The following is a 17,910-nucleotide window of genomic DNA, read 5'->3' on the forward strand; positions in this document are numbered from 1 at the left end:
CACTAACTAATGATGTCCAATACAGTGGACACTAACTAATGATGTTCAATACAGTGGACACTAGTTAATGATGTCCAATACAGTGGACACTAACTAATGACGTCCAATACAGTGGACACTAACTAATGATGTCCAATACAGTGGACACTAACTAATAACATCCATTACAGTGGACACTAACTAATGATGTCCAATACAGCAGATACTAATGAATAACGCCCAATATAGTGGACACTAACTAATGATGTCCAATATAGTGGACACTAACTAATGATGTCCAATACAGCGGATACTAATGAAAAACTTCCAATACAGTGGACACTAACTAATGGTGTCCAATACAGTGGACACTAACTAATGAACGTCCAATACAATGGACATTAACTAATAATGTCAAATACAGTGGACACTAACTAATGATGTCCAATACAGTGGACAATAACTAATGATGTCCAATACAGTGGACACTAACTAATGACGTCCAGTACAGTGGACACTAATTAATGACGTCCAATACAGTGGAAACTAACTAACGATGTCCAATACAGTGGACACTAACTAATGATGTCCCATACAGTATACACTGAACAGTGGACACTAACTAATGATGTCCAATACAGTGGACACTAACTAATGATGTCCATTTAATTGGACATTAACTAATGATGTCCAATACAGTGGACACTAACTAATGACGTCCAATATAGTGAACACTGTCAATCAAAAATAGGACTGCCCTGCTTCAGACCAGAACTTTAGTGTTTCATGTCAACAAATAACTTTAATAATAATAATAATCACAATGAATAGTGATTATGAAGTGTATATGATGACATTAATAACTAATGCTGACATGAAAAACACATTTTCATGATGAAAGTATGTTTCCTACGGTTGATGCCGTAAAGATGATGTTTGCCTCACTTTGTCGAGCTCGTCGTGAAGTTCTGCCAGAGAAGGTCTGTTCATCTTCTCTCCCAGCGGCGCCTCTGTTTGGCGGTAAAAGTCGATGTTGGGCACGGCGTCGATGGTGTTGTGTCCAAAGGTCCTCATGTAGTACGTGGAGTGCGTGTCCGACACCTGAGTCGTACCCGTCCCCGTCGAGTGCAGGCTCACCGAGTCGCACCGGGTCGAGTCCGGTTCGTGGCTCACGTCTGGCGGGAGTCCGATGTCGGCTGCGCTGTCCAGCGCTCCCGGGTCCACGAAGCCCACCCTGAAGCGTCCCTTGGACTCCTCGGGCGCTCTGGTTTCTCCCTTGCCTGATGAGGATCCCTCATTAATCACGTCCACATGGAAGCGGCTCTCCGGCGAACCACCGGTCTTGGAGTTCTGTCCGGACATGTCTGCCTGCAGAGGCACCGAAACACTACCAAGAACTGAAGTCCCAACACCAGGTCCGGCTTTTAGAAGAGAACACCTTGGAACAATCCCCCACAAAGTCCTGAAAGTGTGTGATGGAGTTCACGCCAAGTCCTCTGCCGTCAGTGACCGCAGCAGAACAGAACCAGGTCCACTTGTCCCCTTCAAGTGGCCCTTTGTTATGCAGACCCCACGTTGCCCCCGCCGCCCCCGGTCCCTCACTGGCGACGTCCCAGCGTGTCGGCGAAGAGGAGAGGACGGATCCGTGTCCGCTGACGCGTGTCCAAATCTGTTGGATGCTGTCACGGGACAAAACAGAACCAAATAAACACGATCCTGTTGGAGATTCTGCAGGAAGAAAGTGTGGTCACGTGACCATGTAGCAACAGTCCTCTGTGCGTGTGCGTGTGACGTCCACAACAAAGACAATTGTCCTCAGTACGTTGGCAACATTAGCATGAGAACAAGAACCGCTTTCTCCGCACAGAAGCGCCAGAACACGTTCAGCACTCTGCACCTTGACCCCCTTAACTCGTCATCGTCGCAGACCGACCCCGAAGTCCGTGATTTGGACTTGAATTACAGGAGTAGCATGTCATTGATCTTTCCTGGTCTTGTGAAGAGGTCTCTTCCCAGACCCTGGCTTTCCACCGGGCTTAGAACCAGGTCCGTACTAGTATTTGCTACAAAGTATCATAAAATGTGTACCAACACATCTACTCATGCAGGTCTCCGCTTGTGGTCTGGACTCTCATCCTGTTCTGGACTTAAACACCATCAACTGATTAGACTTTAACACACTTTAATGCCTGCTATACTTTATTAGTCCTGATATTAACATTTGCTGTTACTCAGTAGCGCCCAGCAGAGGGTGCTATTGAGTTCTCGATTGTTCTGAAAAAGTTTTTGTAAGTTCTTTGATATTTTCAAAAGTTATTTTATGTTCTTTATTTTTCTTTCAAGTCCATCAACGTTCTGGAAAATTTAGGAAAGTTCCTGATTATTTCTGAAAATGTTCTTGGATTTTCCCTTAAAATTCTTGTTTTCCTTAATATTCTGGAACATGTTGGACAGGTATTGATTACTTTTTAAAATGAAAGTTCTTGAATTGTCTTGAGAGTTCTTGATTGTTTCTAAAAAGTTCTTGAATCTTTTTTTAAGTTATTTTATGTTTTTGAAATGTTTTTCCAAGTTCTCTAATGTTCTGGAGAATTTTGGAAAGTTATTGATTATTTTTGAAAATTTTCTTGGAAGTTATTTTTCTGTTTTGAGAGTTCTTGTTCGTTTCTGAAAAAGTCCTTGAGTATTTCTGAAAGTTATTTTAAGATCTTGAATTGTCTCTCAAGTTCCTTAATGTTCTTGAACATTTTTGGAATGTTCCTGATTATTTTCTTGAAAGTTATTGATTACTCCTGAAAAAGTTCTTGAATATTTTTGAAAGTTGTTTAATGTTCTTGAATTTTACCTTAATATTCTTGTTTTCCTTAATGTTCTTGAAAATGTTGGAAAGGTATTGATTACTTTTTAACATTTTCTTGAAAGTTGTTTAATTTTCTTGAAAGTTCTGGATTGTTTCGGAAAAAATTCTTGAAATTTCTTGTATATTTTTAAAAGTTATTTTATGTTCCGGACAAGGCAGTTAGCATCGAAGGGCTAACAATGGTTCGGTCGGACAGGAGCAGCACTCTCACTGGTAAATCCCGAGACGGTGGTGTTTGCATATACATCAAAAACAACTGGTGCAACTATGGGAAGATAGTCTCTCACTGCTCTCCCGATGTAGAACTATTAACTATAAAATGCAGGCCATTTTTTATTTACCCCGGGAATTCAGTGCTATGATCTTCACAGCCGTGTACATTCCTCCCAGTGCTAAAATCAAACAAGCCTTGAATGCTTTGTACTGCTCTATCAATGAACTGCAATCTACACATCCAGAGGGAGTTTTCATCGTGGCAGGGGATTTTAATCAAGCTAACATGAAAACTGTGTTCCCCCATTTCCATCAATATGTGAATTTTGCAACCAGGGGAGGAAGCACGCTGGACATGGTGCACAGCAATATTAAGCACGCATTCAAAGCTGCTCCTCAGACCATCTCTCTGTGATGCTAATTCCTGCATATAAGCCCCTGCTAATCAGAAAGCAAGCTACAGTGAAGCAGGTGAGGACCTGGCCAGAGGGAGCAATGGAAGCATTACAAGAATGCTTCGAAAGCACAGTCTGGAACATGTTCAAGGCAGCCGCCACAGACAATCATCACACATGTGTGGAGGAGTATGCAGAGTCTGTGTCCGCATACATTCAGAAGTGCATTAGTGTGATCACTAACGACTCTGTTCATCCAGGGTTTCTTGTTCAACGTTTGTTGTTACGACGTTTGATGTCACTGCGTTTCATAGTACAATATTTTGTGTTGTGACGTGTCATTATACATTTTGTGTTACGATGTTTCATGTTCACAGCTTTTCCTGTCATGACGTTCCTTTTTTAGGACGATCTGTGTTATATTTGGTGCTACAACGATTTATGTTTACAGCATTTCCTGTTACGTTTCTTGTTTTAAAATTTCCTGTCATGATGTTTCACGCTTACGCATTTTCTATCACTATTTTCGTGATAGAAAATGTTTTGTGTTACGTTTCTCGTTGGATGTTTCCTGTTATGATGTTTAATGTTAACAGCATTTCCTTTTCCATTTCTTGTTATGTCGTTCCTTGTTTCAACGTTACTTGTTACGACGTTTCATGTCACTGCGTTTCACGTTACAATATTTTGTGTTGTGACGTTTCATCATACATTTCGTGTTACGATATTTCATGTTTACATCCTTTCCTGTCATGACGTTCCTTCTTACGACGATTTGTGTTGTATTTCGTGCTACGACGATTCATGTTTACAGCATTTCCTGTTACGTTTCTTGTTATGACATTTCTTGTTGTGACATGTCGTGTTACGGCTTTCCGCGTTACAGTGTTTTGTGTTACCGCGTTTCTTGTAACAATTTTTTGTGTCACGACATTTCGTCTCACATTTCTTGTTACGACATTTCCTGTAACGTTTCTCGTTGGCTGTTACCTGTTATGATGTTTAATGTTAACAGCATTTCCTTTTCCATTTCTTGTTATGTCGTTCCTTGTTTCAACGTTACTTGTTACGACGTTTCATGTCACTGCGTTTCACGTTACAATATTTTGTGTTGTGACGTTTCATTATACATTTCGTGTTACGATATTTCATGTTTACATCCTTTCCTGTCATGACGTTCCTTGTTATGACGATTTGTGTTGTATTCAATGTTTACAGCATTTCCTGTTACGTTTCTTGTTATGACATTTCTTGTTGTGACATGTTGTGTTACGGCTTTCCGCGTTACAGTGTTTTGTGTTACCGCGTTTCTTGTAACAATTTTTTGTGTCACGACATTTCGTCTCACATTTCTTGTTAGGACATTTCCTGTAACGTTTCTCGTTGGCTATTTCTTGTTATGATGTTTGAAGTTGACACCATTTCCCTTTGCACTTCTTGTTACGCCGTTTTCTTGTTTCCCAGTCTCTTGTTACAACTCTTCCTGTCACATGTTACGATATTTTGCGTCGCGGCGTTTCATGATACACTTCATGTTACGGTGTTTCGTGTTTACAGCATTTTTTGTTATCATGTTCCTTGTTACGACGATTCGTGTTACATTTCGTGCTACGACGATTCACGTTTACAGCATTTCCTGTTACGTTTCTTGTTTTGAAATGTATTGTGATGGCGTTTCATGCTAAGAGCATTTTGTGTTACTATTTTAATTAAGGCGTTTTGCATTTTACGGCGTACTAAGTTTACGAAATTTCATGTTTACGATGTTTCGTGTTTGCATCGTTTCTTGTTTATGGCGTTTTGTATCTAGAGCATTTCCTGGTATGCGACGTTTCATGAAACAGCATTTTGTCTTACTTTTGTTGTTACCGCGTTTCTCGCGACGATGTTTCATGCACTACCACAAATGATTAAAAAAAAAAGTAAAAACAAAAAGTCGTTGGGTGTGCCTTAACACGCAGGCGGAAGAATACGTGGCCGTGCACCGCCACACTGAGGAAGAACAGCGTCACGTCTGTTTTTAGCAGTTAACTTTTTGCCCGTAAACGTGATCTAGAATTTTCTAGACGTGGAAATCAAACGCCGCAATCATCATTAAGGATAAAGATGGCGTCTGTGAGCATGTAAAAGAATCTCTTTTGAATAACTTTTTAAATGTTATTAATTTTATTTTGTGTTCTGAGAACCATACTTGCCAACCTTGAGACCTCCGATTTCGGGAGGTGGGGGTTTGGGGGCGGGGCGTGGTTGGGGGCGTGGTTAAGAGGGGAGGAGTATATTGACAGCTAGAATTCACCAAGTCAAGTATTTCATATGTATATATATATATGTATATATATATATATATATATACATCCTGAAAATATGCAAACAAAACAGTGTTTGGATAATTGATACTTCAAACTTGCATAAATAAATATTAAGGAATATAACATAACTTGGCTTCTGAGAGCTTCAAAATGTAATGAATAAAATGCTAAAGTTGTTGATAAACAAGCAATTATTTTAATAATTAAATATGGTCATTTTAAATAAATTATTATGATAATTTAAAATTCATTATTTCAAATATGTTTATTTTAATGTATAATTCTATGGCTGGATGTAATAAGGAGTCGGAAAAAATAAAAAATAAAAATACAATTAATTTTGATGTTTTTAGCAAAATATAGTAAAAATGTATTTATTTTTTAATTTTTTTTATTAATAAATATATTTATTTTTAGGTAAGATAAACATAATACAATTTATTTCTAGTCTGGATGATTTAGTTCTTGTCACCTTGTTGTCCTCCCGTCGTGAAAAAAGGCTGTCCTCACTCAGGTCCGCATGGAGCTGAGGGGGCGTGGCCTCCAGCTCCGGCTGAAAATCGGGAGATTTTCGGGAGAATATTTTTCCCGGGAGGTTTTCGGGAGAGGCGCTGCATTTCGGGAGTCTCCCGGAAAATTCGGGAGGGTTGGCAAGTATGTCTGAGAACAGCGACACTGACATAAGAGTTACGTATATACAAACCCCAAAACCAGTGAAGTTGTCACGTTGTGTAAATGGTAAATAAAAACAGAATACAAAGATTTGCAAATCCTTTTCAACTTATATTCAATTGAATAGACTGCAAAGACAAGATATTTTACGTTCAAACTGAGAAAATGCGTTATTTTTTGCAAATATTAGCTCATTTGGAATTTGATGCCTGCAACATGTTTCAAAAAAGCTGGCACAAGTGGCAAAAAAGACTGAGAAAGTTGATCAAACACTTATTTGGAACATCCCACAGGTGAACAGGCTAATTGGGAACAGGTGGGTGCCATGATTGGGTATAAAAGCAGCTTCCGTGAAATGCTCAGTCATTCACAAACAAGGATGGGGCGAGGGTCACCATTTTGTCAAAAATATGTTACACCCTCGGGTCTCCATTTAGCAAGGTGGCCCATAATACTGGGCTGTGACCGGTGCTGTGTCACACGGTCACAGCTTCTCTGACCGTTCATGAGTGACTATATCCGTTTGGCCACCGTGTTCAATGGAGAAGTCTGTTCTACAAAATTTGCAGGCAGCATACCCCTTCCCCTTCGAGCTGTCCTGGATGAACTGAAATTCTTGTTTCCATTTTGGAACTTGCAAGCGTACTTCTTCTTACTCGTCGTCGCCATGACTGTCTCTTCTTCGTTCTTCTGCTTCGTCTCCTTCTTGTTGTGTGCGCAGTTGTGCACTCTCCATAAGCCGTAGATGTTATAACATGACTGGGCCGGCACGCTGTTTATATGGAGGAAAAGCGGACGTGACGACAGGCTGTCCTCACTCAGGACCGCAATATTGTTGTCCGGCTGGAAATTCGGGAGAATGGTTGTCCCGGGAGATTTTCGGGAGAGGCACTGAAATTCGGTAGTCTCCCGGAAAATTCGGGAGGGTAGGCAAGTATGACTGTATGTTGCCATCCAAGCAACGTTGTCATGGACGCCCCTGCTTATTTCAGCAAGACAATGCCAAGCCACGTGTTACAACAGCATGGTTTCATAGTAAACGAGTTAAGAGTTAATGAAGTATCTCAGTGTGAACATTAAATATCTTGTCTTTGCAGTCTATTCAATTGAATATAAGTTGAAAAGGATTTGCAAATCATTGTATTCTGTTTTTATTTACCATTTACACAACGTGACAACTTCACTGCTTTTGGGTTTGGTATTTATCGTTTAGCCGTCAGTTACATAAACTCACCCCCTGTACATGTGAGGTAAAATTTCAACACAAATCTTCATATAAACTCCACTTTGACGGTGCGACACGAACATGTTTAGAAAGATGACTTTGCGCATGAAAAGGAGAAAACGGATATTTCACGCAATCATAACTTACTGCTGTTGACTGCCGGCCGCCATCCTTGTTGAGTGGACCGAAGCGTCTTAGCAACAGCCCAGTGCATTGTGGGTACCAGGTGGTGTCTGTTTGCGCTGGGCAGTCCATTTTGTCCCGGTAAGACAAGGCGAGTCTCTCCCGCTTCAAAGTTCCCCCGAGCGCTGCTTTGTTTACAAACACGCAGACGACCGTGTCAGCGGTGTAGCAATTTGCCACAAGCAGTTTGGTGTGTAAAATACGTGACTTTAATACAAGATCAAGTGTTCATGCAGCTGAAAAATACTGTTTTGCTTTCGTCAGGCAGCTTCGTCCAAAAGTCTCTGCAGGTTCTTCTGCACCTGGAAGACAACACCCGGTTCTTTTACTCGCTAATGTCGCTAACTGCTAGCCTAGCTGCTAACACTCCTGTCTTGCTAATGGAAGGTGATGCTGCGTTCCATTCGCAAGTTGGAATATCGGAGTTTCTAGACAAATATGACAACTGGAAACCCCCCGAGGTCGGATTTCCTACTGGGAAAGTCGGAGAGTACTCACTCCTTCCAAAGATGGCTGCCCTGATTCTGATTCTGATGCTACCACGCTATAGTTTAATTTAGCATCTGTTAGCTAGTCTAAATTGTTTTATGCTACTACGCTGTTGTTTAATTTAGAATGTATTAGCTAGTCTGAAGTGTTTGATGCTCCCACGCTATAGTTTAATTTAGCATCTGTTAGCTAGTCTGAAGTGTTTGATGCTCCCACGCTATAGTTTAATTTAGCATCTGTTAGCTAGTCTAAAGTGTTTTATGCTACTACGCTGTTGTTTAATTTATAATCTGTTAGCTAGTCTAAAGTGTTTGATGCTACCACGCTATAGTTTAATTTAGCATCTGTTAGCTAGTCTAAAGTGTTTTATGCTACTACGCTGTTGTTTAATTTATAATCTGTTAGCTAGTCTAAAGTGTTTGATGCTACCACGCTATAGTTTAATTCAGCATCTGTTAGCTAGTCTAAAGTGTTTTATGCTACTACGCTATTTTTTCATTTAGAATGTAATAGCTAGTCTGAAGTGTTTGATGCTACCACGCTATAGTTTAATTTAGCATCTGTTAGCTAGTCTAAAGTGTTTTATGTTACTACGCTATTTTTTCATTTAGAATGTATTAGCTAGTCTGAAGTGTTTGATGCTACCACGCTATAGTTTAATTTAGCATCTGTTAGCTAGTCTAAAGTGTTTTATGCTTCGATGCTATTTTTTCATTTAGAATGTATTAGCTAGTCTGCAGTGTTTGATGCTACCACGCTATAGTTTAATTTAGCCTCTGTTAGCTAGTCTAAAGTGTTTTATGCTACTACGCTATTTTTTCATTTAGAATGTATTAGCTAGTCTGCAGTGTTTGATGCTACCATGCTATAGTTTAATTTAGCATCTATTAGCTAGTCTAAAGTGTTTTATGCTACCACGCTATTGTTTGATTGAGAATGTATTAGCTAGCTGAAGTGTTTGACGCGAACACGCTATAGTTTAATTTAGCATCTGTTAGCTAGTCTGAATTGTTTGATGCTACACACTATAGTTTAATTTAGCATCTATTAGCTAATCTAGTGTTTTATGCTACCACACTATAGTTTAATTTAGCATCTGTTAGCTAGTCTAAAGTTTTTGATGCTACCACACTATAGTTTAATTTAGCATCTATTAGCTAGTCTAAAGTGTTTTATGCTACTATGCTGTTTTCATTTAGAATGTATTAGCTAGTCTGAAGTGTTTGATGCTACCACACTATAGTATAATTTAGCATCTATTAGCTAGTCTAAAGTGTTTTATGCTACTATGCTGTTTTCATTTAGAATGTATTAGCTAGTCTGAAGTGTTTGATGCTATCACGCTATAGTTTAATTTAGCATCTGTTAGCTAGTCTGAAGTGTTTAATGCTACCACGCTATAGTTTAATTTAGCATCTGTTAGCTAGTCTGAAGTGTTTGATGCTACCACACCATGGTTTAATTTAGCATCTGTTAGCTAGTCTGAAGTGTTTTATGCTACTACGCTATTTTTTAATTGAGAAAGTATTAAGTGTTTGATGCTACCACGCTATTGTTTGATTTAGAATGTATTAGCTAGTCTGAAGTGTTTGATGCTACCACACTATAGTTTAATTTAGCATCTGTTAGCTAGTCTGAAGTGTTTAATGCTACCACGCTATAGTTTAATTTAGCATCTGTTAGCTAGTCTGAAGTGTTTGATGCTACCACACCATGGTTTAATTTAGCATCTGTTAGCTAGTCTGAAGTGTTTTATGCTACTACGCTATTTTTTAATTGAGAAAGTATTAAGTGTTTGATGCTACCACGCTATTGTTTGATTTAGAATGTATTAGCTAGTCTGAAGTGTTTGATGCTACCACACTATAGTTTAATTTAGCATCTGTTAGCTAGTCTAAAGTGTTTGATGCTACCACGCTATAGTTTAATTTAGCATCTATTAGCTAGTCTAAATTGTTTTATGCTACTACGCTATTGTTTAATTGAGAATGTATTAGCTAGTCTGAAGTGTTTGATGCTACCACGCTATAGTTTAATTTAGCATCTATTAGCTAGTCTAAATTGTTTTATGCTACTACGCTATTGTTTAATTGAGAATGTATTAGCTAGTCTGAAGTGTTTGATGCTACCACGCTATAGTTTAATTTAGCATCTGTTAGCTAGTCTGAAGTGTTTGATGCAACCGTGCTATTGTTTAATTTAGAATGTTATAGCTAGTTTAAAGTTTGACACGACCACGCTATAGTTTAATTTAGCATCTGTTAGCTAGTCTGAAATATTTGATGCTACCACGCTATAGTTTAATTTACCATCTGTTAGCTAGTCTGAAGTGTTTGATGCTACCACGTTATAGTTTAATTTAGCATCTGTTAGCTAGTCTGAAGTGTTTGATGCTACCACACTATAGTTTAATTTAGCATCTATTAGCTAGTCTAAAGTGTTTTATGCTACTATGCTGTTTTCATTTAGAATGTATTAGCTAGTCTGAAGTGTTTGATGCTATCACGCTATAGTTTAATTTAGCATCTGTTAGCTAGTCTGAAGTGTTTAATGCTACCACGCTATAGTTTAATTTAGCATCTGTTAGCTAGTCTGAAGTGTTTGATGCTACCACACCATGGTTTAATTTAGCATCTGTTAGCTAGTCTGAAGTGTTTTATGCTACTACGCTATTTTTTAATTTAGAAAGTATTAAGTGTTTGATGCTACCACGCTATTGTTTAATTTAGAATGTATTAGCTAGTCTGAAGTGTTTGATGCTACCACACTATAGTTTAATTTAGCATCTGTTAGCTAGTCTAAAGTGTTTGATGCTACCACGCTATAGTTTAATTTAGCATCTATTAGCTGGTCTAAATTGTTTTATGCTACTACGCTATTGTTTAATTGAGAATGTATTAGCTAGTCTGAAGTGTTTGATGCTACCACGCTATAGTTTAATTTAGCATCTGTTAGCTAGTCTGAAGTGTTTGATGCAACCGTGCTATTGTTTAATTTAGAATGTTATAGCTAGTTTAAAGTTTGACACGACCATGCTATAGTTTAATTTAGCATCTGTTAGCTAGTCTGAAATATTTGATGCTACCACGCTATAGTTTAATTTACCATCTGTTAGCTAGTCTGAAGTGTTTGATGCTACCACGCTATAGTTTAATTTAGCATCTGTTAGCTAGTCTGAAGTGTTTGATGCTACCACACTATAGTTTAATTTAGCATCTATTAGCTAGTCTAAAGTGTTTTATGCTACTATGCTATGTTTTCATTTAGAATGTATTAGCTAGTCTGAAGTGTTTGATGCTACCACGCTATAGTTTAATTTAGCATCTGTTAGCTAGTCTGAAGTGTTTGATGCTACCACACTATAGTTTAATTTAGCATCTGTTAGCTAGTCTAAAGTGTTTTATGCTACTACGTTATTTTTTAATTTAGAATGTATTAGCTAGTCGGAAGTGTTTGATGCTACCACGTTATAGTTTAATTTAGCATCTGTTAGCTAGTCTGAAGTGTTTGATGCTACCACGCTATAGTTTAATTAGCATCTGTTAGCTAGTCTGAAGTGTTTGATGCTACCACGCTATAGTTTAATTTAGCATCTGTTAGCTAGTCTGAAGTGTTTGATGCTACCACACCATGGTTTAATTTAGCATCTGTTAGCTAGTCTGAAGTGTTTTATGCTACTACGCTATTTTTTAATTGAGAAAGTATTAAGTGTTTGATGCTACCACGCTATTGTTTGATTTAGAATGTATTAGCTAGTCTGAAGTGTTTGATGCTACCACACTATAGTTTAATTTAGCATCTGTTAGCTAGTCTGAAGTGTTTAATGCTACCACGCTATAGTTTAATTTAGCATCTGTTAGCTAGTCTGAAGTGTTTGATGCTACCACACCATGGTTTAATTTAGCATCTGTTAGCTAGTCTGAAGTGTTTTATGCTACTACGCTATTTTTTAATTGAGAAAGTATTAAGTGTTTGATGCTACCACGCTATTGTTTGATTTAGAATGTATTAGCTAGTCTGAAGTGTTTGATGCTACCACACTATAGTTTAATTTAGCATCTGTTAGCTAGTCTAAAGTGTTTGATGCTACCACGCTATAGTTTAATTTAGCATCTATTAGCTAGTCTAAATTGTTTTATGCTACTACGCTATTGTTTAATTGAGAATGTATTAGCTAGTCTGAAGTGTTTGATGCTACCACGCTATAGTTTAATTTAGCATCTATTAGCTAGTCTAAATTGTTTTATGCTACTACGCTATTGTTTAATTGAGAATGTATTAGCTAGTCTGAAGTGTTTGATGCTACCACGCTATAGTTTAATTTAGCATCTGTTAGCTAGTCTGAAGTGTTTGATGCAACCGTGCTATTGTTTAATTTAGAATGTTATAGCTAGTTTAAAGTTTGACACGACCACGCTATAGTTTAATTTAGCATCTGTTAGCTAGTCTGAAATATTTGATGCTACCACGCTATAGTTTAATTTACCATCTGTTAGCTAGTCTGAAGTGTTTGATGCTACCACGTTATAGTTTAATTTAGCATCTGTTAGCTAGTCTGAAGTGTTTGATGCTACCACACTATAGTTTAATTTAGCATCTATTAGCTAGTCTAAAGTGTTTTATGCTACTATGCTGTTTTCATTTAGAATGTATTAGCTAGTCTGAAGTGTTTGATGCTATCACGCTATAGTTTAATTTAGCATCTGTTAGCTAGTCTGAAGTGTTTAATGCTACCACGCTATAGTTTAATTTAGCATCTGTTAGCTAGTCTGAAGTGTTTGATGCTACCACACCATGGTTTAATTTAGCATCTGTTAGCTAGTCTGAAGTGTTTTATGCTACTACGCTATTTTTTAATTTAGAAAGTATTAAGTGTTTGATGCTACCACGCTATTGTTTAATTTAGAATGTATTAGCTAGTCTGAAGTGTTTGATGCTACCACACTATAGTTTAATTTAGCATCTGTTAGCTAGTCTAAAGTGTTTGATGCTACCACGCTATAGTTTAATTTAGCATCTATTAGCTGGTCTAAATTGTTTTATGCTACTACGCTATTGTTTAATTGAGAATGTATTAGCTAGTCTGAAGTGTTTGATGCTACCACGCTATAGTTTAATTTAGCATCTGTTAGCTAGTCTGAAGTGTTTGATGCAACCGTGCTATTGTTTAATTTAGAATGTTATAGCTAGTTTAAAGTTTGACACGACCATGCTATAGTTTAATTTAGCATCTGTTAGCTAGTCTGAAATATTTGATGCTACCACGCTATAGTTTAATTTACCATCTGTTAGCTAGTCTGAAGTGTTTGATGCTACCACGCTATAGTTTAATTTAGCATCTGTTAGCTAGTCTGAAGTGTTTGATGCTACCACACTATAGTTTAATTTAGCATCTATTAGCTAGTCTAAAGTGTTTTATGCTACTATGCTATGTTTTCATTTAGAATGTATTAGCTAGTCTGAAGTGTTTGATGCTACCACGCTATAGTTTAATTTAGCATCTGTTAGCTAGTCTGAAGTGTTTGATGCTACCACACTATAGTTTAATTTAGCATCTGTTAGCTAGTCTAAAGTGTTTTATGCTACTACGTTATTTTTTAATTTAGAATGTATTAGCTAGTCGGAAGTGTTTGATGCTACCACGTTATAGTTTAATTTAGCATCTGTTAGCTAGTCTGAAGTGTTTGATGCTACCACGCTATAGTTTAATTAGCATCTGTTAGCTAGTCTGAAGTGTTTGATGCTACCACGCTATAGTTTAATTAGCATCTGTTAGCTAGTCTGAAGTGTTTGATTATACCACTCTATTGTTTAATTTAGAATGTATTAGCTAGTCTGAAGTGTTTGATGCTACCACGCTTTAGTTTAAATTAGCACCTGTAAGCTAGTCTAAAGTGTTTGATGCTACCACGCTATTGTTTAATTTAGAATGTATTAGCTAGTCTGAAGTGTTTAATGCTACCACGCTACATTTTAATTTAGCATCTGTTAGCTAATCTGAAGTGTTTGATGCTACCACGCTATAGTTTAATTTAGCATCTGTTAACTCATCTGAAGTGTTTGATGCTACCACGCTATAGTTCAATTTAGCATCTGTTAGCTAGTCTAAAGTGTTTTATGCTACTACGCTGTTGTTTAATTTAGAATGTATTAGCTAGTCTGAAGTGTTTAATGCTACCACGCAATAGTTTAATTTAGCATCTGTTAGCTAGTCTGAAGTGTTTGATGCCTTTAGTTTAATTTAGAAGGTATTAGCATGTCTGAAGTGTTTGAGGCTACCACGCTATTGTTTAATTTAGTTAGCATTTAATAGCAAGTCTGAAGTGTTTGATGCTACCACGCTATAGTTTAATTTAGCCTCTGTTAGCTAGTCTAAAGTGTTTTATGCTACTACGCTATTTTTTCATTTAGAATGTATTAGCTAGTCTGCAGTGTTTGATGCTACCATGCTATAGTTTAATTTAGCATCTATTAGCTAGTCTAAAGTGTTTTATGCTACCACGCTATTGTTTGATTGAGAATGTATTAGCTAGCTGAAGTGTTTGACGCGAACACGCTATAGTTTAATTTAGCATCTGTTAGCTAGTCTGAATTGTTTGATGCTACACACTATAGTTTAATTTAGCATCTATTAGCTAATCTAGTGTTTTATGCTACCACACTATAGTTTAATTTAGCATCTGTTAGCTAGTCTAAAGTTTTTGATGCTACCACACTATAGTTTAATTTAGCATCTATTAGCTAGTCTAAAGTGTTTTATGCTACTATGCTGTTTTCATTTAGAATGTATTAGCTAGTCTGAAGTGTTTGATGCTACCACACTATAGTTTAATTTAGCATCTATTAGCTAGTCTAAAGTGTTTTATGCTACTATGCTGTTTTCATTTAGAATGTATTAGCTAGTCTGAAGTGTTTGATGCTATCACGCTATAGTTTAATTTAGCATCTGTTAGCTAGTCTGAAGTGTTTAATGCTACCACGCTATAGTTTAATTTAGCATCTGTTAGCTAGTCTGAAGTGTTTGATGCTACCACACCATGGTTTAATTTAGCATCTGTTAGCTAGTCTGAAGTGTTTTATGCTACTACGCTATTTTTTAATTGAGAAAGTATTAAGTGTTTGATGCTACCACGCTATTGTTTGATTTAGAATGTATTAGCTAGTCTGAAGTGTTTGATGCTACCACACTATAGTTTAATTTAGCATCTGTTAGCTAGTCTGAAGTGTTTAATGCTACCACGCTATAGTTTAATTTAGCATCTGTTAGCTAGTCTGAAGTGTTTGATGCTACCACACCATGGTTTAATTTAGCATCTGTTAGCTAGTCTGAAGTGTTTTATGCTACTACGCTATTTTTTAATTGAGAAAGTATTAAGTGTTTGATGCTACCACGCTATTGTTTGATTTAGAATGTATTAGCTAGTCTGAAGTGTTTGATGCTACCACACTATAGTTTAATTTAGCATCTGTTAGCTAGTCTAAAGTGTTTGATGCTACCACGCTATAGTTTAATTTAGCATCTATTAGCTAGTCTAAATTGTTTTATGCTACTACGCTATTGTTTAATTGAGAATGTATTAGCTAGTCTGAAGTGTTTGATGCTACCACGCTATAGTTTAATTTAGCATCTATTAGCTAGTCTAAATTGTTTTATGCTACTACGCTATTGTTTAATTGAGAATGTATTAGCTAGTCTGAAGTGTTTGATGCTACCACGCTATAGTTTAATTTAGCATCTGTTAGCTAGTCTGAAGTGTTTGATGCAACCGTGCTATTGTTTAATTTAGAATGTTATAGCTAGTTTAAAGTTTGACACGACCACGCTATAGTTTAATTTAGCATCTGTTAGCTAGTCTGAAATATTTGATGCTACCACGCTATAGTTTAATTTACCATCTGTTAGCTAGTCTGAAGTGTTTGATGCTACCACGTTATAGTTTAATTTAGCATCTGTTAGCTAGTCTGAAGTGTTTGATGCTACCACACTATAGTTTAATTTAGCATCTATTAGCTAGTCTAAAGTGTTTTATGCTACTATGCTGTTTTCATTTAGAATGTATTAGCTAGTCTGAAGTGTTTGATGCTATCACGCTATAGTTTAATTTAGCATCTGTTAGCTAGTCTGAAGTGTTTAATGCTACCACGCTATAGTTTAATTTAGCATCTGTTAGCTAGTCTGAAGTGTTTGATGCTACCACACCATGGTTTAATTTAGCATCTGTTAGCTAGTCTGAAGTGTTTTATGCTACTACGCTATTTTTTAATTTAGAAAGTATTAAGTGTTTGATGCTACCACGCTATTGTTTAATTTAGAATGTATTAGCTAGTCTGAAGTGTTTGATGCTACCACACTATAGTTTAATTTAGCATCTGTTAGCTAGTCTAAAGTGTTTGATGCTACCACGCTATAGTTTAATTTAGCATCTATTAGCTGGTCTAAATTGTTTTATGCTACTACGCTATTGTTTAATTGAGAATGTATTAGCTAGTCTGAAGTGTTTGATGCTACCACGCTATAGTTTAATTTAGCATCTGTTAGCTAGTCTGAAGTGTTTGATGCAACCGTGCTATTGTTTAATTTAGAATGTTATAGCTAGTTTAAAGTTTGACACGACCACGCTATAGTTTAATTTAGCATCTGTTAGCTAGTCTGAAATATTTGATGCTACCACGCTATAGTTTAATTTACCATCTGTTAGCTAGTCTGAAGTGTTTGATGCTACCACGCTATAGTTTAATTTAGCATCTGTTAGCTAGTCTGAAGTGTTTGATGCTACCACACTATAGTTTAATTTAGCATCTATTAGCTAGTCTAAAGTGTTTTATGCTACTATGCTATGTTTTCATTTAGAATGTATTAGCTAGTCTGAAGTGTTTGATGCTACCACGCTATAGTTTAATTTAGCATCTGTTAGCTAGTCTGAAGTGTTTGATGCTACCACACTATAGTTTAATTTAGCATCTGTTAGCTAGTCTAAAGTGTTTTATGCTACTACGTTATTTTTTAATTTAGAATGTATTAGCTAGTCGGAAGTGTTTGATGCTACCACGTTATAGTTTAATTTAGCATCTGTTAGCTAGTCTGAAGTGTTTGATGCTACCACGCTATAGTTTAATTAGCATCTGTTAGCTAGTCTGAAGTGTTTGATGCTACCACGCTATAGTTTAATTAGCATCTGTTAGCTAGTCTGAAGTGTTTGATTATACCACTCTATTGTTTAATTTAGAATGTATTAGCTAGTCTGAAGTGTTTGATGCTACCACGCTTTAGTTTAAATTAGCACCTGTAAGCTAGTCTAAAGTGTTTGATGCTACCACGCTATTGTTTAATTTAGAATGTATTAGCTAGTCTGAAGTGTTTAATGCTACCACGCTACATTTTAATTTAGCATCTGTTAGCTAATCTGAAGTGTTTGATGCTACCACGCTATAGTTTAATTTAGCATCTGTTAACTCATCTGAAGTGTTTGATGCTACCACGCTATAGTTCAATTTAGCATCTGTTAGCTAGTCTAAAGTGTTTTATGCTACTACGCTGTTGTTTAATTTAGAATGTATTAGCTAGTCTGAAGTGTTTAATGCTAC

The 17,910-nt window shown here is 36.9% G+C and overlaps 1 protein-coding gene and 1 pseudogene across 1 annotated transcript in view; both read right to left on the reverse strand.

Annotated features, from left to right (window-relative positions):
• Positions 1–7,948, reverse strand: part of LOC133619444 (solute carrier family 12 member 2-like) — a 43,402-nt pseudogene extending 35,454 nt beyond the window's left edge.
• A 74-nt stretch (positions 7,949–8,022) lies between these two features.
• LOC133619445 (GRAM domain-containing protein 2B-like) overlaps positions 8,023–17,910 on the reverse strand; it is a 46,189-nt gene continuing 36,301 nt past the window's right edge. The window contains exon 14 of the mRNA XM_061980468.1: positions 8,023–8,138. Coding sequence (XP_061836452.1) covers positions 8,097–8,138 — 42 coding nt within the window. The 3' untranslated portion in view covers positions 8,023–8,096. The remainder of the gene's footprint in view (positions 8,139–17,910) is intronic.

Source organism: Nerophis lumbriciformis, linkage group LG20, assembly GCF_033978685.3.
Source record: "Nerophis lumbriciformis linkage group LG20, RoL_Nlum_v2.1, whole genome shotgun sequence".
Classification (NCBI taxonomy): domain Eukaryota; kingdom Metazoa; phylum Chordata; class Actinopteri; order Syngnathiformes; family Syngnathidae; genus Nerophis; species Nerophis lumbriciformis.